This window comes from Anser brachyrhynchus (assembly GCF_964034855.1).
Source record: "Anser brachyrhynchus genome assembly, chromosome: Z".
NCBI classification, from domain to species: Eukaryota; Metazoa; Chordata; class Aves; order Anseriformes; family Anatidae; genus Anser; species Anser brachyrhynchus.
In genome coordinates, this window is record NC_137697.1 from 15,845,275 (window position 1) to 15,869,262 (window position 23,988).

At 39.1% G+C, this 23,988-nt stretch overlaps 1 protein-coding gene across 8 annotated transcripts in view; it reads right to left on the reverse strand.

Annotated features, from left to right (window-relative positions):
- The window catches only part of PDE4D (phosphodiesterase 4D), a 305,421-nt gene that overhangs the window by 13,237 nt on the left and 268,196 nt on the right, over positions 1-23,988 (reverse strand). For 7 of the 8 annotated variants that reach the window (XM_080573437.1, XM_080573438.1, XM_080573434.1 and 4 more), the window contains 2 exons: positions 3,964-4,057; positions 237-409 (listed from right to left, as the gene is read on the reverse strand). In XM_080573437.1, the coding sequence (XP_080429563.1) occupies positions 237-409; positions 3,964-4,057 (267 nt within the window). Of the gene's footprint in view, positions 1-236; positions 410-3,963; positions 4,058-11,554; positions 11,761-23,988 lie in introns of those variants that run through there. The other variant, XM_080573440.1, reaches the window with a different exon arrangement.

Here is a 23,988-nt window from a genome sequence, read left to right on the forward strand (position 1 = left end):
GAAACATTGCTGTTGAAATCCTGTTCAAGCAGAAATCAACCCTTACGGCCTGATTCTGATTTCAGTTCACTCTTCCACTTCACTGGATTTACATTATTTTAAGTGAGATCAGCCTTTACTGCTACAGCTTGCAATCAACAGCTGTAAGTGAAAGATGGAATAATATTGGTAACTCCACCTGACCAACCTCTATTTCAATTCAACGGTTTAAATTCAAGGATTTAAATATTCTCTACCTTGGCAAGAACATCTTCTTGGTCTGTTTTAACTCCAAATCTGGGAATACTGGAATTAGTTAAGCTGGAGCTGTGCATCAGTTTTTTGACTCCACTGATCTGAGACATTGGCCTCTTCTTTTTCTCTTTCTCTTTCTGCGTCGGAGAAGGAATTTCAACTTCATGTTGTTTGTCTTCAAAAGAATGAAGAAAAAGATATTTTTGATATGAATTACAAATATTTTTGCTTGCTTTACTGCTGAGTTTCATATTATGGATGTTGTAATGCTTAACAAAACTTTTTTATTTGTTTATATTTGTGGCTGGAGAATTTTCAACAGATATTTCATATCAACAGCAGTTAAAATATGAAATGAGACAAACATAGACCAGGTCCTCACTAAAGCAGCGCTCTATTTCACAGATTTCTGAACTGGCTTTAAATATGCCTTGTGACTGTCTAATTTCCACTTTCCCTGCACCCGTAGCCCTGCTGATATTGTTAGCTCTTTCATTTATAAATGTTATTACAGGTGAACAGAAGTCTGTATTTTCACTTGGCAAGAAAATTTGAATTTTTTTATTTTCTGGGGGAAAAAAAAAAAACACTAAAAAAAATAAAACAGTATGTCATGTAAACCTTTCCAAAACCCCCTTAAAGGGGGCTGGCTCTGTTTATGCTATCTGTACAGCTCAGAAAAGCTTTTGCCAGTGATGCCTCATCAACAAATGCTTTGCATGTAGAGGCAGCTCACATCTGAAATGCAGCTCTTTTCTGTTACAATTTATAGCACCTCTCAAACAGAGTAAGTAATACTGAAAAAAAGACTATTTTGCTAAAAAAAAAAAAAAAAAAAGAGTTCTGTCTTGTGGCCTTTTGCTACCACAGCAGTATCAGTGGCATTATTTCATATACCTCAATGTCTGTGCCAGCAAATCTTACTACCACTATAGGCAAAGATCAAAGGGATAATAAAGTGTATTTAGGCTATTGTCGTCTGATCACTGCAGAAACAGTATGGGGGTGTGGAGCACTGCAGACACCTGTGGTCCACAGAGAAAACTGAAATTGGTGCAACAGAGGATTTTCCTGCCAAAAACTGCTAGGAATTTGCATTAGTTTTTGTTCATTTTATTCATGCTATTTTTTAAATGTAGTGTTTTAATAACTTCCTTCAACTCATCTCTTCTCTGATAAGATGTGCCTGCATCTTTTCTTGTCCTTAAGAAATATTCCAGCAGAACAAGGAATATCAAGGACGTATGTTTCTAACACAGGAGCTGAGTGAAAACTACGATTTAAAAACAACTTAAAAGAAACAAAAAGAACAACAACAAAGAAGAAAATTGGGACTCCTAAAAATAGATGTTTACTTTATCCTTCCTGCAATGGTCATATTCAAGAAAGACACTGAAACCAGGCAAGGTTAGTGAGTCCGTTCCTAATTTCTAGATTGTTATTGTGTTTGCTTCTTCACTTTATTCTTTTTTTTTTCTTTTTTCTTTTTTTTTTTTCATTTCTTTTTTAATTACCCTTTAGCAGTCTGCCTTTACTGGACACTTCAAATTCCAAACAAATCAGAATGAAGAAGAGACTGCAGAAATGTCACCAAGCTTTAGCCTGCAGCACCAAGTTCTCCAGTCCCCCTTCCACTCCCCCCTACTTTGCTCTCTGCTTGCGGACAATCAGGAAAAAAGGGGGAGGATAAGTACTAGAGCTTTTGACTGGTGCAAACCGACAACAGATGAGGAGCAGGGACCCGTGTTCATGTTTTGATGGTTATGGTTTTGGTCATATGCACAACGTTTAGACCCATCAAAGGGAGGTTCATACGCTGATTTGTCAGAGCAACTCAAGTGAAAGGAAGGGTCTTGTCTGAACGACTTTAAATCTCCTAAGGAATTCCACGGGATTGCCTATGCTTTTGCAATAATGAGGCAAAGTATCCCAGGCCTATCTGAACATCTAGAAAAGGTAACTTGCCATTTTGACCCTGATTATGTTATACTCGTTGACAGGTTCTCTTACACTTTCACTTCAGAGGAAAACAGATTAATTACACTGAAAAATAAAAAGCTTACATATTATCAGACTCAAGATAGGAACCTTGATTCTTACACAAGAAATATATTAGTTGTCAGAAAGAATAACTTCATACATCTCATACAGTCCTACCTAGGAAAACAGTCTATCTATTTTAAAGAAGAAAAACATTAAAAACTGTTTTCTCATTACATCTTCCTAGATCTCAAATGTGAAAGTCTGTAGATGTTCAGGAGATTAGTTATGTATTAAGAAAACAATTTACTAGATTCATTTGAATTTTCTGTGGAGAGAATATTTTCCCTCTTTTCATTGTATCTCAGAATCTATATGTTGAGACAGCATATTTTGGAAATACTAGATTTAAGCAATAATTCTGTATCTCAGGTATTTTCCCCATTGTATTCCTCTGGTACACAATTTTTTTTAGCAGCCTAGGTTTTCATTTATATGCAGCCACTAAAGAAAACCCATAGCTCAGCAATTTGTAAGTGATTGCGTTTCCAGTGCTCTTTCTGCTCCATACCGAGGTCTCCTCTGAAAGGTAGACAGATGCATTTCCTTACCCTGTCAAAATGAGCCTTAAGTTTTCAAGCAAAGCCATACAGAGACTGGTATCTAAGTCTTTTCAGTTAGCCTAAGTGGCTCCTGAAGCTCTGCAATAGCGCTTCTCCACAACACAGGCATATCTCTTTCTTCTTTTATGAAACCCTGCTGTGCTGCACTTCTCAGGCAGCTACTGCAATCATGGATAAACTGAATGGGCACATGAAGAGATCCATTTAGGTTACGGTGACCAGCAGGACAAAATGGGACTTTAAAAAACCCCACTTCTTTCCAAAAAGCACAAAAAGCCCCAGCTATCTCACACAAATAAAACAAAATTTATCTTAGCCTTGGCCCTTTTTAATGTATTTGCTATCCTAATTTAGATATATCCAGCTGTGCTTCCCCTTATGTGCACAGTCACAAACCAGTTGTGTTTCACTCAAAACTTCCTTAAAATTTATATATTAACTTTATTTTCTTGTTCACAATCAACCACATGGAACCAAGTTTTATTCATTTTCACCAGTTTTATATACATATGAAAAACAAAACAGAACAGAACATTGCCTTCTGCAAAGCTATAGAGAAAGAAACACAGTCTTCATAATATCATGTCAGGATTTTCAGTGCTCACATCCCACAGTGCAAGCTCTTTAGCTGCACAAATTCTCTGGCAGCAGTCTGTTCAGATGTTGACTTAGTAAAATTCATCAGCTTTCTCATGTGCAGGCAGGGAATACCAAAACATCAGAACCATGTACTGTGAGATTTAATGAGGTTACATGTGTTTGTGTGCCTTCAGCACACTGAAACCTCTTTGTTCTAACTTTCCTTCTGGCCATAAGGGAAACAGAATGGAAGAACTATTTTAAATATATGAAATACTCAATCTATTATATATTCATTTCTTAATATGGTAGCAATATAATAATGAAAATATGTAGATGACTATTTTTCTGCAAGTACACAGGGAAACCACACACACAAACTAAACAAGCTGTAAATGAATGGATTTACCATAACCTCTGTACTGAATGTACAGCTTCTGAAAACAGAAAATTATATGGAAAGCTACCTGCTTTTAAGCTCTATCACAACACAGAAAGAGACTAAAAAGAACAAAGGCAAAAAAGTTAGCTCTCATCATGGTCTTACCTAAGAATGTGTTTGATATATATTCAGAGACCTGATTGCCTGATCTGCTCATTTCAGAAAGGTGGGTTAGCTCCCGGTTGAGCATTCTTTTAAACTGAAAAGGAAAACCAAAAACAAAAAAGCATAAGTTAGTGATCAAGACATATTTTGGTTAGGATGAGAAAATGCAGATGCAGTCAATTTATAACAGGGGGAAGGACACAACAGTAAGAACATACACTAAACTAAGATACCAGTGAAAGCAAAAATGACGTATAATATTGCTCTTCCCTACTAACTTCCTTATCTGTTGAAAAACATAACTCTTAACCACCTAAAACACTGAATCACGATTCGATTGCTGAGGCACAGGGTCCTACTTGTAACTGAAAGCTGTAAGGCATAAGCATAAACTCAGAAATAATTAATGTTCCTTTCTTGTCATGTTTTTTTTTTTTTTTTTAATTTGAAGAGAAAATGCAAACATATTTACACAAGATCCCTTATCTACTAGGAGTTTCTTATCATATTTATAAATTAATCTATTTGTATATATTTGACATACTTTTCAAAACCTTTCAAGTTTCTTCCCTTGTCATTAATCTAAAGAATTTGACGGCACTCCTTAAAAACATCAAAATATCTTACTGATTTCCTACACACCAATATGTAGGCTTATCTTTTACTTAAAAATATTTTAATCGACCAGACCAATGACTTGCCACTTCTGGTCAGAAATGTCTCAGAAAATTGACAGTGTTTGTATGAAACATCAGAGTAGAAAACAACCATCCTTGAAAACCTCTTCCTTTCCTCTTAATTCACACGGGCAGCCTATTTGATGTGAGTGCATATTAGCATTCCACAAAGCGTTAATTGATTGCATCATTATAATTGAGTCTTTCTTTACTCCTTCAAGAGCCCAGGATACCTTCAAAGAATCCTGGAATGGCTGAGGCTGGCAGGGACCTCTGGGTCCATCTGGCCCAAACCCTGCTCAAGCAGGGACACCCAGAGCAGGATGCGCAGGACAATGTCTTTTGAAGGTCTCCAAGGAGGAGACTGAACAACCTCTCTGAGCAACCTGTTCCAGGGCTCCACCACCTAAACAGGTGTGGGAAGAAGTGCTTCCTTCCACAGAGAGAACCTGCAGCATTGTGTACCATATGTTAATTGTGCAACGCAGCTCTATATTACATGTCATTTCACATATAGTAATATAGCTCTGCCTTGATATTACCAATAAATACAACTCAGCAATATTTATTATCAATTCAACCAGTTCCTTCCAGTGCAAATTAATAGCTGTCACTACTGAATATTGTCTGCCATTGTGCCATTTTTTCATTTTGTTGTTAGTTTCCCGTCTTCTTTTGTATTAACAAGGCCAAATAATTTTCAGCCCTTTTCAGATTCATTTTCTACTTTTTCAGCTAGACATGATCATTTACTATATTAAGCAATAGTTATCCTTATTATATAACCCTGTAAACATTCCTTTTATGCTGAAAATTACAAAATCCTTCTTCTATATACTAGATAAAGCAGTAGACTAAACATTGACCATCTCCTTTCCACCACAGTGGAATCATCAAAGCCCTTACTTCAAAGAAGTTTTGAACAGTGAAAGGTGTTATTTTCTTCTCAATGTCTTTGGAAGTCACCAATTACTGTATTGCTCACACAATATAAAAATTACCTTTAATATAACATTCTAACCATTAGCCACCGCATTTTCCTGCAATCTTGACATACCACCAGCCCAGGAATTTCCCTCTACAAAGACTCCTACAACAAATTATACTTCTGTCACAAGCCAAAGGCACAACTTTGATCTCAGATACAGCTGTGTGCTAGCAAGTACTCAACAGATTTCTGAAAATCTGAACCATAACGCAAATACGGTTACGTAGGCTATGAACTACACAGCTATATATTCTGCATGAGACCAGTGCTAGTCTCCATAGTGAAGTCAGATGTTCGTCACCAATGTTACAAATGTTTTAAAAAAATGAGTCAAGCCTGCCAAGAAATAACATGACTGGGCCAAAAATTCTGAAAGTATTTTTAAAAGACCTTGAAACTTTTAACATGCATTTAAGACACACTTACATAGGTGTGTTTTTTGTTGTTGTTCTTTTGTTCTGCACCCAAGGTGAAAAATTGAATTATTTAAAGCAAAAACTGACAAAGTTGTAGATTATTTGTCTCCAGACTATACCCAGAAACTGAAGCTTTAAATTAAATATCATACATAAGAATCTTAATAAAAATGCAAGAATTTGACAAAATGGCATTAACTTACAGGTCTGTCATCAGTAAATCCATTACCACTCCAACATTCTTTCTTTCTCGGTTTAATACAGCTAATGCCCATGGATCCCCCTCAATAGTCCTCATCTGTCTGCCTGCTTCCTGATAAGCCATCCTAGCTAATGCCCAACGTTGCCAAGCTGTTTTAGCAGCTGCAGAGCAACACAATTGGATCACTTGCCACACTTCAAAAAAAGACCATCCAGCCACAGTAACTATGGCTCAGGAGCTCTCCATCTACTTAAAAATTTCCCATGTTTGAAAGAACAACTTAGTGTTTATACTATGCTTTTTTTTCTCAACTACCTGATACAGCAGGATACAAGAAGGGTTTTTTTTTTTCCTCTGCTCCATAAATTTAACTGGGGGCACAGAAGGAGAAAGACAGGGTATACATTACTTGCTAACACTGGGGGCTAGTTCCAGTTAAAGAATGCAGATGATGCACATGGTGATGCACATGGTGATGCTGCTAAAGGCATTACATTTTCTCAAGTGATTGACTGGTGTCCTGTTTGCACACTCAGTGTTAAGCTCACTTAATAATGACCAGCAGCGAGGAGGACAATTTACAACCTGGTCAGAGAAATAATCACTGTACGTCTTTTTTGCCCTCACCTGTGGCTTAGAATTTAGTCCATTTCTGTGTTGCACAGAAATAATATCATATAAACACAGAAGTTCGGTACACCTTGCTGATCTCAATCTCTGCTTTTGTTTTCCTGCATTGAATACAATTTTGTCTTTTAACCTTTTTTTTTTTTTTTTTTTTTTTTACTGTATACTTGGAATCATCTTGTGGAGTTTATGGAATAGACATTCTTTAAGAATTTCCAACTAAATCTTTATTGTATGGGCCGACCACAATTGTATGGGCTGCCCACAAGAGACACAGCAGTCTCTTCCAATCTTATGTTCCTGAGTGGTTTGATGCAAAGTCTTGCCCACCTCACATCACCCCGAAAGACAACAGAGCACATAAGCTAGACCATCAGCATAAAACCTGGTGAAGACTACATTGCTGCTGAATATGAGCATACAGTAAAACAAGTCCCCACGCTTTTGAAAGCCCTCCTGCTAACAGTGAATTCAATGAGAGAAGCCTTTGGGCTTTAAAGGAATGTAGAAATGTGATTTCCTCACGTTCTTTCACATGTTGCTGACGCAACACCAACACAGCTTTAATTGACATCTATTCTGAGAACATCTGGACTGTGGAGTTTAGAAAATGGCTTTGATTTCCTAATTATACATGACAAAGCCTTATGACCGTCATCCACACTGGAACATATGGAGTTGGAGACCATACGCAGACAGCTGTTTCTGATGAAGAACAACAATGCAGCATGAGAAAAACAAAAGAGCATTAATTGAACAGCAATTAAGATGTTGAAATAGTTTTCTTGATTATGTCCTTTTGCAGTATATCTGTATATTACTTAATCTTTTGGTGTTTAATATCTTGTCCTTTGGGAGAATTTTTTTTTTCTCCTAAAATATAGGGAAAAAAAATCCCAAAGCCTCTACTTTTTCCAGAATTTACAAATTTCTCAAAAACTTGCTGTTTCATAGAGCACCATTTTGCACATATTTATGCATCCTTGCATTATTATTTGAGAATGAAATTCTGCCTAACTTTCATGTTGCTCCCACAAGATCTTATTGCAAATCAGGGAAGTTTCTGTAACAACCAGAAAACATCTCTTTTAAGTGCCTGAAACTTGGCTAGACTGCTCATATTCTCTCTTCATTTCTCATCTTGGAAATAATGTTTAGCTCTTTATTCAAAACAAGTCAAAACATGAAAAATCCTTGAAATAGTAAATGTTAAAGATATTATTTTGAGTAGGAATTTTAAAAATCTGAATGCCACATAGTTTTGTAGTTGAAGAAAATCAATCACAATGGATCGAATATGTTGTTACATACACTTTAATTATAATATTGTCAGCTTTGCACAGGTAGCAATCAGAGGTTTTTGGATGAGCTATGCATACATTGTATTCTTCGTAAGGGTTTTCTCACTTTACAGGCCAGGCACTGTTAGACTGAAAAAATGACACAACTACCCTTTGGACTATCACTGCCCTCAGCTATATTCTAGGAAATTCCCTGTGGAAATGGACAGGCTATAAAACATCCATTAATTCAATTATACAGTTCTTCACTACTGAATACTGATGTCACAGCAGCAGAGTTCAACAAAAAAATATGAAAAGTCTCATAGAGTGAGAATAAAAGTGCTGAGACATGAACAGTTTCCTAAATAGTGGTCATCTCCAAAGAACAGATTACACAGTGGGGACTGAACTAGGTAGTTTAGGTCCTTCTGGGCTCATAGCAGTGTGTCCGTGTCTCTGTAGAACGCTGCTATCAACCTAGGGTAAATTTAAATGTTTTTTTAGTGGAAGAAAAAAAAATAATATTTTTTTTCAGATGTCAACAAAGGTATATAAAAAAAATTTGGACAGCCTTTTGCAGTAAATATATTCCCAAATTGTGACCAAAGCACTAGTGTAATTCTGGGGAGACTTGGTGCCTATAGCAAGAAGAAGATTCATGTTCAATTCCCAAGATAAGGAGACAATCTAACTACAGAGTCAGTTCATGGCTATGAAAAGTTTGGACTGCACTCAATATATATTGGGTCTACTGATTCCATTTTTGCTTAAAGTCCGTGGATCAGTAACTCAAAGCTGAAGTAAATGTGCAGTCTGCGGAAGGATGCGGAACCACGCTTGACATAGATGCCCCAGGAGGGCTTCTTCCACCCGGGCTTTCTTTTCATGAATAGGCAATCTGCTGCATCCCAAGGACTGTAAAGAGGTAACCACTACCTTTGGCAACAGCAAAGAAGGTAAAGCTAAGGCATGAAGGCGGTCCATGGACCAAAAGGCCCCTACCTGGCAGTCCTTCAATCTGAGTGTTAATTGAGCTCCAAACCCTGCAGAGGCTGGAACTAGAATGCTTGAAAGCACTGGAGTCTTTCTTTGCACGGGTTCCCAAATCAACATGGCAACAGATCTCAGATTCAATTTTTTTGGCTGCTTCTTTTCTAGATAACACTTCTAAATGCTTACACGGATACAATACATACAGGAAACATGCATTCAATATTTGGAATATCACACATTGCAGTGTGTTTTGTTTCTGAAGTATGTATAATTGCTATTTTAAAAATACTTTCATAACTTAAAATATAATAAACTATATTATTTTATGGGGTTTGGAAAGGGGTGTATTCTACAAAAAAAAAAAAAAAAAGAAAAGGAACTGAAAACAGGCCAGTCTTAGAGGTTAATATAAGGCTTCTGTTTTTAATGTTTATCAGTGCAAAAATTTCTTTAACAAGACTCTTAATAAGTAAAAAGCATTCTCAAAAAATAAGAATGCTGGTTGGAAGCCCATGCATTTAATTTACATTAAGATCACAAACAGGTTTTTAATTCATAACCTATAGTCAGGCTCCTGTCTCCAAGCCTGGCATTGCGACAGTAGTATTCACTGTTTCAAGGAAACATTCTCAAAGATAGCCAGAGACAATCTCTGGCATCCATCTGACCACCATTCTCTCCAATATAATTTAACAGAAGATAATATAGCACAGCCTGAAGCATACAGAAATTACGAATATATGTGTAGTGAGAAATGTAAATACATGTCATGATCTCTGAGACTAAGACATTTCAATTTTCCTTAATATTTCAAAAATATCCTAAATTATTCAATTTTGACTGTCAGAAAGAGCAGATAGATCTTCATATTTTTCCTAAAACATGTATTCTGTGAACTTAGAAAGCACTATGCTAAAATTACATTTAAGTACTATTTAGCTTCTTAACTAAAATCATTGCCTATACACAGTACAGGACACTGTCTATACAGGACATATTTTACCATGTGTAATCAACTACAGCTATCACGCTCTTTGCTGAACTTTAAATATTAAAAATTTATATCCATTTTAAAGGCTATGTAGCAACAGTGAAATTTTTTTTGAAGATCAATGATTGAATTTTTGTGATTGACCAAGTAAAAAAATTACAGCAGCTGCCTGGAAATCCAGAATATACTTCCAAGCAATGTAAAATAAATACCTCTCAGCTACACGGAAAATAATTCCATCTTATATTTTTGGTAAATGAGAAAAGAATCCACCTAGATAGCATAATGGACTTCAGTCTCTTCACAGATGACTGAACAAAATCCCTGAGAATATATTGTAATAATTCTCCAATAGCAGAAAATGGTCACAATGACCTGATCGGACACAATGACCTAATGAGGATTTTATATTTCTACTTTTAAAACAAATCTGTGATAAAAGTGGATATAAATACAAGTGAGCATAACAGATTCAGTCATGTGTGAATATAATGCTTATATTTAGTGATTTAATTAAATACTTGCATTACTTAGTTCAGTAGAAATGAGATTTATTTATTTTTTAATACTATGATGTGGAACAGTTACTGCTTGTCAAGAATAAGATTGTTTCATTTTTTTTCCTTTTTACATACTTCATAAATAAAATCATAAGAAAACATTATTTTTAAGCACAAACACAAAAGTAGGGGTAAAACAAAGCTCACATATGGTTCTGTATTAAGTGAATTTTGTTGAATGGCATATTGATTTAATTAATTGGTGAGAAACTTTCCCATAAAAGAGATAAAGCTTATTTAATTCTATTTTCTAGCATTACTGCAGTTTCAAGCTAGTTCAAAGCTTCTCTACATAATAATATAGATCAATCTTAGAAGAACATAATTTTCAGTGTCCCAGTGTTTTAATCAATAAGCTGTCACATACACACAGGCTACCAGAAAATGCTGCTGGAACATACTGTTGATAATTTCACATTTCTTCAGCTGTTAAAGCCAGTATGAGTCATGCATTCATCCATTATCCTCAGCCTCTTTAATCATGCTGTCTTCCATTGTATGCTATCTCAGTTTTGAGGTTTTTTTTTTTTTTTGTGAAATGTTTTAACATCTAGAAATACAGTTCTGTAGCAATCTTTCATAAAGGAACACAAAACTCTTCTGAATTTATATGGCTCTACACTTGGTATAATTATCCATTATAGCAATTATTTTAAAAGTCCCAGCACAATTTATAAGAAAGACTATATACTGTGCAGTACATTCTCCCTGCTGAACAAAGCCTTGCTTTTCTGATTTTGACTTTATATGCATATTACTCATAGTCCTTTTACCCGCAAATACTCGTGCTATCCAGTAATCATGCAATCATGCACCGCAAATCAAGGTTCTCAAAAGGTAAAACAAAATCCTACCTTTATGTAGCCCCAAGAAACTGAGAGTAAATAGTTTGCCTCAGGCATTTTTGATTTTTTTTTCTATACTACCAAATCTAAGCTATTCAGTTCTTTGCTATCTGATACAGCAAAAGACTTTCAACAAGAAAGAAGCCTTCTCTTCTCTCTTAATTCTTTTCGCTGATCTTCAGGTTCTCAGCAACTGTGTGCACAGGAGGCACTCTGAAATGAAATCCAACCGTGTGGTCTTCCGATTGTATAAATGCCATTTATAAAACTCCAAGCACTCAGAGGCAGTATTGAAGAGACATATTGTATGAGTTGAAGAAATATCTAAAGAGCTAGGGATATGCATATTTCCCGAACACCAGGACTTAATGAATAATGTATGTCAAGATGCTCAGCTGCTGTAAAGACTTGTTCTATCAACAGCTACCAAATAAGGATCTGAAGGGGAAGCCACAAAGAGTGCCACTAATCCCTCCCATAGAGCCTAACTAGCAGCCAATAGTATGTCACCCTAAAAGATATAAATGCAGGGGGCTGGTGACATGAGATAGGATAATTTCTGATTGGGCGTCACTGGGGACTCTCCTGGGCATGGGGTATATCTTTTTTTTTCTTTTTTTTTTTCTTTAACAACAAATGTCATTTAATAATGGCATCCCCGCCTGCAGCATTCACACTCCATTCAAAAATAATTAGTCTGAGTTCTTGTAGTTTCAGCAGCATTTGCCAGCTCTCTTCAATGGACATGCCATCCAAGCGGTTAAAATTAGTATTTTGTATGCTCATTTGGCTTTCCTACTCTTTTTAATTTTTCATATGGAAGGGAAATATATGAGTTTTTAAAATGAATTAAAAGCAACCAATAAAGCTGCCAGTACTCTTGAGAAATCTTTGGTATACTGTAATACTGAGAATGGTTTGGGCTTTTATGCAATCTAGATTAAAAAATGATCTGCTTGCCAATGAGCTGCCATTTTCTACTGTTTTTTTTTTCTACTTTTTTTTTCTAATTTTAATAGAAAAAAAGCAGTTATTAAGATGAAGCAGGTCACGTGTCTTACAATACCCCAAAAATATGAAGTTTCCACGCAGAAGTTAGAATAAAGATATTAGAGTCCTCAAACCAAATTCTCACTGTGTTTATTTAAATTTTACTCTTTCTGCCTTGGCAGGTTAATATAATCAATTACAACTATATATCACAAAAAAAGGGGGGGGGGGGGGGCGGGGATTAATTGAAAGTGGAGCATGTCAATGAGCTGACTCAGAGCATTAAAAAAAGTATTCTACCATCTGCCATTCAGAAACCAAAATTTAAATGGAGGAATGCGTTATCTTACATCCCTTTGTGCAAGACATATGCATTACTGCAGCAAATTTCTGAGTCTTTGCTGTATCAAAAGAAGGCAGTTTCCCAACATGACAATGAGGAAACGTCTAAGGACAAGTTGGTATAGCATCCAGCCTAAGCCCATATTGCTGATTCACTGGGGGCTGCTGACCAACAGTCATAAGAAACCTTCTGACTGAAGTGGTTTCTAGCTCTCTGGGTGACGCTGTATAGCAATGTCAAAAACACTAAGTGCTTGAGAAAGAATTGAGCCTGCAAAAATCAATAGGGCAAAATATGAGATTAAGAGATTTCTTCCTAACAGCAGAGAAGTATAAGAAGGGCTTTAAACTAGGTAAGAAGAGGGACGGGGCTGAAATAAGGCTTGTTGGAGCTGTGCCAGGGGGAACAATGGCAAGGCCAGAGGAGAAGGCAATGGCCCGACTGAAGTGCATCTACACTAATGCACGCAGCATGGGTAACAAACAAGAGGAACTGGAAGCCATCGTGCAGCAGGCAGGCTATGACTTGGTTGTCATCATGGAAACGTGGTGGGATCACTCTCATGACTGGAGAGCTGCAATGTCTGGCTATAGGCTCTTCAGAAGGGACAGGCAGCACAGAAGGGGTAGTGGTGTGGCTCTCTATATTAGAGAGTGTTTTGATGTTGTGGAACTTGAGGCTGGGACTGATAAGGTTGAGTCTCTGTGGGTTAGGATCAGCAGGAAGGCCAACAAGGCAAGCATCCTGGTGAGGGTCTGTTACAGACCACCGAACCAGGATGAGGAGACGGATGAGGAGTTCTACAGGCAGCTGGCAGAAGTTGCAAAATCATCAGGTCTTGTCCTCATGGGGGACTTCAACTTCCCAGACATATGCTGGAAGCACAACACAGCCCAGAGGAAGCAGTCTAGGAGGTTTCTGGAGAGCGTGGAAGATAGCTTCCTGACGCAGCTGGTCAGTAAGCCTACTAGGGGAGGTGCCCCGCTAGACCTTCTGTTCACAAACAGTGACGGACTGGTGGGAGATGTGGTGGTCAGGAACTGTCTTGGGCAGAGTGACCACGAAATGGCAGAATTCTCTATTCTTGGCGAAGCCACGAAGGGGACCAGTAAAACCGCTGCCTTGGACTTCCGGAGGGCTGACTTTGAGCTGTTCAGGACACTGGTTGGCAGAGTCCCTTGAGAGGTGGTTCTGAAGGGCAGAGGAGTCCAGGAAGACTGGGCACTCTTCAAGAAGGAAATCTTAATGGCTCAGGAACAGTCTGTTCCCACATGCCCAAAGATGAACCGGCATGGAAGAAGACCAGCCTGGCTGAATAGAGAGTTATGGTTTGAGTTTAGGAGAAAGAAGAGGGTTTATAATCTTTGGAAAAGAGGGCGGACCACTCACGAGGACTATGAGGCTGTTGCGAGGCTGTGCAGGGACAAAATTAGAAGGGCCAAAGCTCATCTGGAGCTAAATCTGGCTACTACTGTTAAAGATAAAAAAAATATTTTTACAAATACATCAACACAAAAAGGAGGACTAAGGAGAATCTCCATCCTTTACAGGATGCGGGGGAAAACTTAGTTACAAGGGATGAGGAAAAAGCTGAGGTGCTTAATGCCTTCTTTTCCTCAGGCTTTAGCAGCAAAACCAGTTGTTCTCTGGATACCCAGTACCCTGAGCTGGTGGAAGGGGATGGGGAGCAGGATGTGGCCCTCACAATCCACGAGGAAATGGCTGGCGACCTGTTACAGCACTTGGATGTACGCAAGTCGATGGGGCCGGATGGGATCCACCCAAGGGGATTGAGAGAACTGGCGGAGGAGCTGGCCAAGCCGCTTTCCATCATTTATCGGCAGTCCTGGCTATCAGGGGAGGTCCCAGTCGACTGCCGGCTAGCAAATGTGATGCCCATCTACAAGAAGGGTCAGAGGGTAGACCCGGGGAACTATAGGCATGTTAGTTTGACATCAGTGCCAGGGAAGCTCATGGAGCAGATTATCTTGAGTGTCATCACACGGCACTTACAGGGCAATCAGGTGATCAGGCCCAGTCAGCATGGGTTTATGAAGGGCAGGTCCTGCTTGACGAACCTGATCTCCTTCTATGACAAAGTGACATGCTTAGTGGATGAGGCAAAGGCTGTGGATGTGGTCTACCTTGACCTCGGTAAGGCTTTTGACACTGTTTCCCACAGCATTCTCCTCAAAAAACTGGCTGCTCGGGGCTTGGACTGGTGTACGCTTCGTTGGGTTAAAAACTGGATGGATGGCCGGGCCCAAAGAGTTGTGGTGAATGGAGTCAAATCCAGTTGGAGGCCGGTCACTAGTGGAGTCCACCAGGGCTCAGTACTGGGGCCAGTCCTCTTCAATATCTTTATCGATGATCTGGATGAGAGGATTGAGTGCACCCTCAGTATGTTTGCAGACGACACCAAGTTAGGTGCGTGTGTCGATCTGCTCGAGGGAAGGAAGGCTCTGCAGGAGGATCTGGATAGGCTGGACCGATGGGCTGGGGCCAGCTGTATGAAGTTCAACAAGGCCAAGTGCCGGGTCCTGCATCTGGGGCACAACAACCCCAAGCAGCGCTACAGGCTGGGAGATGAGTGGTTGGAAAGCTGCCTGGCCAAGAAGGACCTGGGAGTTCTGGTTGATAGTCGGCTGAATATGAGCCAGCAGTGTGCTCAGGTGGCCAAGAAGGCCAACAGCATCCTGGCTTGTATAAGAAGCAGCGTGGCCAGCAGGGCTAGGGAAGTGATTGTGCCCCTGTACTCGGCTCTGGTGAGGCCGCACCTCGAGTACTGTGTTCAGTTTTGGGCCCCTCGCTACAGGAAGGACGTCAAGGTGCTTGAGAGAGTCCAGAGAAGGGCGATGAGGCTGGTGAGGGGTCTGGAGAACAACTCTTACGAGGAGTGGCTGAGGGAGCTGGGATTGTTCAGCCTAGAGAAGAGGAGGCTCAGGGGCAACCTTAACACGCTCTACAGGTACCTTAAAGGAGGCTGTAGCGAGGTGGGAGTTGGTCTATTCTCCCACGTGCCTGGTGACAGGACGAGGGGGAATGGCCTAAAGTTGCGCCAGGGGAGGTTTAGGTTGGATATTAGGAAGAACTTCCTTACTGAAAGGGTTGTTAGGCATTGGAATAGGCTGCCCAGGGAAGTGGTTGAGTCACCATCCCTGGAGGTCTTTAAGAGGCATTTAGATGTTGAGCTTAGTGATATGGTTTAGTGGAGGACTTGTTAGTGTTAGGTCAGAGGTTGGACTGGGTGATCTTGGAGGTCTCTTCCAACCTAGACGATTCTGTGATTCTATATCTCAATGTGACAACTGGCTACAGTCAATAGACCATCCAGCACTTACATGTTTTCCTATGGAATCCACACTGTTTTCATTAAAATAGGTAATATAAAATATATATATATGTGAATGAACACATTACTGATACATTTTCAGTAAAAAGAAGTTATACCTGTCCGAGGTCTTTACAGGAAGATGAATACAAAGTAAGTTTTGAAAACAGACCTGGATTATTAGAGACTTGGCAAGACATTAAAGTAGACAAAATTTAAAATTTATTAAATTTAATCATTTAAAATAAAATTTATTAAAATAAAAAACATCTGCTTTGCATTGTTTTCTGATCACCCATGAGAGAACACTGCTGCCACCTACCCAGTACTAACACTGGGGATTAGAAACAATTTTGTTGATTTCTCTAGCTGAATAAATTGCAACATTACCTTCCACCTCGTCTCAAAATTCTCAACACTTGAGGACTGCAAAAGACTCCTCTGCACAACCAGCTAAAAAGGCCCAGAGAGATTTTCCAAAATTTGTAAGTAAGCAGAGACTATGGTAGGAAGGCTGTCATCCTCATGGGCACAGCAGGGTCCCTGCCAAGCTCCCTTACCCTTCCCCCTCTTCCTCCTCCTCCTCATCTTCCTTCTTCTCCCAGCCTTTGAGGAGGATCCTTTGTAAGCTGTGGAGTTGGAAGAGCTTGGACCAGGCAAGCACGGAGATCGCACAAAGGGAATTAAGTTTTACCTCCTAAAATGCAAAGATTTAGAGGCTCCATTAGCTACTCTCTTTTTCTGACTCCTTTTCATAGAATCATAGAATCAGCAACGTTGGAAAAGACCTCCATGATCATCTGGTCCAGCATCCCCCTAACACCAGTACGACCCACTAAACCACGTCCCTAACCATCATGTCCAACCTTTCCTTAAACACACCTAGGGACAGTAACTCCACCACCTCCCTGGGCAACCCGTTCCAATGCCTGACTACTCTTTCTGAGAAGAAATGTCTCCTCATTTCCAACCTAAACCTCCCTGACACAACTTGAGGCCATTCTCTAGTCCTCTAGTTCTGTCACTAGTTATCTGCGAGAAGAGGCCAATACCCAGCTCCCCACACTTTCCTTTCAGGTAGTTGTAGAGAGCAATAAGGTCTTCCCTGAGCCTCCTCTTCTCCAGACTAAACAACCCCAGTTCCCTCAGCCACTCCCCATAGGACTTGTGTTCCAGGCCCTTACCAGCTTCGTAGCCCTTCTCTGGACATGCTTCAAGGCCTTGATCTTTCAAGGGTCTTTTTTGAAGTGAGGGGCCTTTACTGAAGTGAGGGGCCCAAAACTGAACGCAGCACTCAAGTTGCGGCCTCACCAGAGGTGAGTACAGGGGGACGATCACCTCCCTGGTCCTGCTGGCTACACTATTCCTGATACAAGCCAGGATGCCGTTGGCCTTCTTGGCCACTTGGGCACACTGCCAGCTCATGTTCAGGCGAGCATCAATCAGCACCCCCCAGATCCTTTTCCTGTGCACAGCTTTCGAGCCACTCTGGCCCAAGCCTGTAGTGTTGCATGGGGTTGTTGTGGCCAATGTGCAGGACCGGGCACTTAGCCGTGTTGAACCTCATCCCATTGGCCTCTGCCCATCAACCCATCCTGTCCTGGTCCCTCTGCAGGGCCTTCCTACCCTCCGGCAGGTGGACACTTCCCCCCAACTTGGTGTCATCTGCAAATGTATTGAGGGTGCACTCAATTCCCTCATCCAAATCATCAATAAAGATATTAAAGAGGATGGGCCCCAACACCAATCCCTGGGGAACACTACTCGTGACCAGTCGCCAGCTGGATTTCACTCCATTCACCACGACCCTCTGGGCCTGGCCATCCAGCCAGTTTTTAATGCAACAAAGAGTGTACCTGTCCAAGTCATGGGCTGCCAGCTTCTCCAGGAGAATACTGTGGGAGACCATGTCAAAGGCCTTGCTGAAATCTAGGTAGACTATGTCAACAGCCTTTCCTTAATCTACCAAGTGGGTCACCTGGTCATAGAAGGAGATGAGGTTGGTCAGGCAGGACTTGCCTTTCATGAATCCATGCTGACTGGGCCTGATCCCCCAGTTGTCCCATACATTCTGTGTGATAGCATTCAAGATGACCTGTTCCAGCACCTTTCCTGGCACCGAGGTCAGGCTGACAGGTCTGTAATTCCCCAGGTCCTCCTTACGACCCTTCTTATAGATAGGCATCACATTTTATTTATATCTTTGAGGAAAACCTGCAAGAGGATGCCCAGTGCTGACATGAACCTGTACAAGAAGGTAAATGGAGTGAGAGGGAGATAAGGATGTGACAACTCTGCCAGGCCACTCCTGGGACAATCCCTGATCCTCACACCATGCTGCCTCCCTTCAAAAGGCAATTTAAATTAGAAGACTTAGAAGGAGGTAAAATAACAGTTGTTGTACTTCTGGCTACTAAAGAAGTGAAGTGTGTAGGTGTGAAAGTTTGGTTGCAATCGGTAGTAAAAATAGACATTGGAAAAACAAGGTTTAAAGTAATTTCTCTTATTTTGTCACATTAAAGGCTGGTTCCTATTTAAATTTTATTAACTACTGTCCTCAAAAGCACAGAACTATTTAAAACATCTGGTGTGTAAATAGCACTACTTGTTTAGTATGTAAAAAAAAATCTTCCTTGATTATTTTACTTCCCACCAAGATACTAGACAAAGATGCATCCAGAGTGAATTATAGGTTATTAAATTTATTAATGAAAGGTGTTATAGAGCTATTACCTAGATAATTTTGATGTCTTTTACTAACATTAGGTAGTTTGTGAGACTCCTCTGTTATTTCTATCTTTTCTGAAGATGTTTACAAGTCTGTAGAAAAACTGCTTATGTACTCCATTGAATCTGCAAAATTCTTGGCATGGAGAAAAACAATTTTTCATGATTTTTACAATGTATGCTATAGCTATTCATTTTAGCTGCTTGACAACTACACTTTTAGTAGGAAATGATGACTGGTATTAACAGTTTGTTACACATTTGTATGATTTTTCTGAGACCCACAGCCTCAATCATCTCCAAGTACCAGTAGCTACAATATAACTTACTGGTATGACTTTACTGACTCAGCAAGTCCACCCTCTGATTTTAGCTACATGTAGAGTATGATTGACTACCTTAGAAATTTACAGTTGGGAAATTCACACCTGTGCTGATTTGTAGTAATTGTTTTGATTGATTTTCACCCTCAATTCCCATGTTGGAATGATTGAATAATGAATTTTAAAGGAAGTTATGGTGGACAGATGAGTGTACAGTAAATAGCTTCCACACACAACTAAATAATGAGTGACATTCAGCACAAATAAAAAGAAATGAGAAATAAGTGGAAATCCAGCAACATGAATGGGATATTCTTGTTTTCATAAACACATACATCCATGAAGACAAAACACGGGGAAAGGAGGGAATAATAACATTTTTCTACAGTGGGTCTAATCAAGCAAAGAATATGGAAATGAGAAAAGTGTAACTTGAAAAGAAAGTAACTGAGTAATTATTCAGAAAACAAGGAAGTTTTTTAATGAGTACTGTTGTATATTTAGAAAGAATCGGGACAATGACCTTGATAGGCAGAAAGATGATCAAGACCTTTAATGCCCACAGGAAATGTTAGCTATTATTTAATCAACAAGCCTGGATGACTTTCTCTACAAAAATCATAAAAGAGGTGGCAGAGATCCCAGGAGCTGGGATGTTCAGCTTTAGGAAATTTTGAAAGACTGCAGAAATGTTAATTTTGTGCCAATTAAAACTTGTAAGCAGGATGGCTGGGTAACTTCAGGCCAGTTCATGAAATGTAAGTCCAGGGTAAAACAAAGGAAAAGCTGAAATGCACACATTTAGGCATTTGCTTTATAAAGAACTATATAAAAGGAAAACAATGCCAGTCAATATGGTTTTAAGCCTTTGAATATGTAATATTCTTGAATTGTTGTATGGCATTTGATTTAGTACCATACAACATTCTGCAATAGCAATTCTAACGTCAAGAAAGGACACATTAAATCGCTTAGGAACCTTACTATTGATGGATTTCTTAGAATCATCAACATGTTGATGGTAATTATGTGATGTCCTCGTGTAATAGGGCAGTTTTAAATAGGTTTCTGCAAGACCTATGTTACTTGGTCTTGTAACTATGCTACAGTACTCCATTTTTCATTCATGATCTAGAATTAAGTCATTGCTATGAGAACTTCCACCCTTTGAAAACTTACAGATAACAAAAATTGGAAAAAATAATACTAATAAATTATGAGGATATGGAGGTCACAGAAAGAACTATTACTTGTTCAATATATTGACCATTCATGTAAACTAGAATTCACAGAATTTAACTGCAAATATACCCAAGGCAACAAGGAACATTTTGTCCTTGAGTACAAAATGCTGGACTTCACTGAAGAAAGCAGTAACCCTGAAGAGCTCATAGAATCACTGGAGAAAGGAAACATAACAGTACATCTCATAGTGATACAGTGGCCTTCCCCACACTCCACACCTGTATCCCCTATAGCAATAAATAAAGGTAGAGAGGCACTCCTAACACACCATTCTGGCAGCCCCAGTGACGGAGAAGGGCACGCAGCTCTGGCATCTCTGTTTTTCTAAAGGCTGACAGGTACAGTGAGTAGGAGAAGAGTTACAATTATTATTCAAGGGATAGAAAAAAGTGTTCTGTAGTAAAAGAAAAACAGCCTGTTTAACATTAAAAAACAAAAACAAAAAAAAAAAAAAAAAAAAACAAAACACAGCAGTTACTGTGTAGAGGCACAAAGAAGAAAATACAGTGTGCCAGTTAACTAGCACTGAGGAAGCAACAAGAATCAATAGACAGCAGATGAATTGCAACCAATTCAAAATGCTTACAAGACAAATGTATTAGCAATGAGAATTAGTAAATTAGAGCACAAGGGCAGTGAAGTCATAGATTCTCTGCTGCCTGCTCTCTTCAAATCAAGAACGTTATCATTTTGGAAGCTACATTTTAACCCCAAACGAATGATATTTCAATTACATACAAGTCAGTGATTTCGTTACTTTCACCTTTATGTGCAAGTCAGTCATCTGAGAGAGACAGCAGATCTAGTAATCCATTTGGGTCTATGAGTCTACAAAAACTTAAAAGAAAATCAGGGTGGATGTCACATGGCCATTTCTAGCAGACTTCTGTCTCCTCCTTTAACAGAAGAGTAATACTTTTCTAAGCCATTTAACACATAGAAGTACATTTTACTTTCTGAGTAAAAAGCACACTGCGACATAGTATACCAGTAAATTGGATGCAAAAATAATATTAGAATGATCTTTTTGGAGCATTTTTTTAAATCAGCTTTCATACTAAAAACACAGCATGTTAAGTACTAGGTAGATCACATTCATTCAGGGTTGATTGTTAATGAAAGGCTTATCACCCCAGAAAATTAATCTATTTCAGATTATTGTTTTAGAAAGTCTACCTTATAAGTAACTTGTATCATGAAGGATAATTGCATATCTCCTACAAAACTGCTCTCCTTGAAAGCAACTTCAACAATGTAGAAGCTGTAACAACTACTTCTGTGCAAAGTTCTACAGTCGTCAGTACTTGTACTACTTAAACTATTTCTTGGTTCCCTGCAAAGCCCTGTACCACTGATGTAGTTATGACTACTAATAGATGACTATTAACCAAAATTTTATATTCCTTCCACAAGAATGTGAACTTCATTATTACACTGCCTTTTGCTGTTGTTATGCTATCCCATGTTTGTGCAAAGGCACATGGATTTCACCTATATTAGTGAGGATTTAATCCTTTTATTCATCTGTCATATTAATGCTCATGATTTGCAACAATGACCTAGAGATGCCTGCAGACCACTTTACAGCATACAGACCAGACCAAAAGATCCTAGGGAATATAAACTTCAAGGAAAAGCTTGGTTTCCCCTGAGATCCAGTAGAGGGCTTCTTATAAAGAGAAACATATTACTGACAAGGACAAGAAAGAGAATTATATCTTTAGAAGCCTGGCAAAAACCCTGATCCTCTGAAATAAAGCAACCATGTCCTTTTCTTTATCTTGGTAGTAAACAAAAACTCCTGAAGGTACAGTCAAACAAGCAAGTAAGACGGCTATGCTTCTGTCTTGAGGAAAAGGCTCAGGTGCCACCTTGTTGATTCAGTTGCAGTACTTCTGAGCTGTCCCTCTGGAGATTTACAGTCTCAGTGTTTCCTAGTGTTTCCTCCTGCAGGTCAGTAAGTAGTAATATGGGAGCTCCCACAGAAATGTGCTTAGCTTTGAAGGCGGGAGAACTGCTTTTTAATTCAACCACAATGCACTGGACTGTCTATAAAGCTGCACTAGAAGACTCCAAAGAGATGTCCAAGCATCAGCCCTGAGTATGAGTATACTGGATGCAGTGCATACTGTCTACTGCATGATAAAAAATTAAGAAGAAGACAGCTAAATGCATCCTAGATTTTAGCTTTTAAGGTTGTATGCTTGTATAACAGGAATAGACAGCCTGAACATATTTCATGAGCCAAATGATAATCCTGCCTGAAAATTATTAAATAAAAATAATAAATTTAAAAAAAGCATTTTTAGACTGACCTCTACACCAGAGAACAGCAACAGTCACACATGTCAAATCTGACTCCTACTGGTCACAAACACAAGACTGTTCCCATAGGATTAGCCAACTTCATCTGGCATTTAGGCTGGCATGAGCCCTAACAGAAAGGCTCTCCACAAAATGTAAAGTCCACCTTTTGCTGGGAGAGCACAGCAGTAAAGAATGATCATTTCATCCAGAAAGCAAGGGTGTATGGATGGACTCAACCAAGCCAAAAACCATAACTGGTCTGGAAGAAGCAGGACAGATGTGGACAAAGAAACAACACCAAATCAATCAGCTTCACCAATCTTCTCTGGGTTCTACCTAAGACTCCCTTACTGGAAGGAGAGAAAATTTAGAACTTAAAATTAATAATGAAAAAGAAAGAAATTTGGAATATATTGAGTTGTTCCAGCTGCAGCAATCGGCTGCCACACACCAAGAAAGCAGCAAAGGTGGAGCCAAAATTGTTTTTTACACTGATATCAAGAGATGAACTCCACTGGCGGCTAACAACTGGTGGCTATAACTGGAACAAAGCCATAACTCCTCTGAAGAATCATCAGCTTTAAGGATCAGAACTGCAGCATAATTACGCTGCTTTAAAAAGGCTTTCTTGGCAGCCTCCTGCTTGTCACATTTACATTCATTAAACACAATGGAATAGCCTAAGCCATACCATTTTACAGATCATTTTAGTTGGGAAATGATATATAATTCTCATGCATCAAATATGAGTATTTTATGTTGCTGAACAGACTGAAATGACAAAGTTTGTCTGAATTACTTCAGGGTAAGTACGTAGTAAAACCCAGCAGTCGAACTGCTTAATGAAGAGTTTGGCTCTCTTATTCATTAAAAAAATAAATAAAATAAAATAAATCAACTAATCAACTTTCTGGTAGAATACATAATTCAGTGTTTGTATTTGCTGCCCTCTAGTGATAATAGAAACATGAGCAATGTATATACAGGAACGCATTGCACTTTACTAGAGAAGAAATGTCACAATTTTGTCCACGAATTTTCAACCACGTTGAACCAGGATCTTAAGATGCATTCTCTACAATTGCAGTACTTTCCATAGACACTCCGGAGCAACTGCACAAGCAACATAAATTACACCCTATTTCAGCCCATGCTTTGAGGACTGATGTCAATCTTT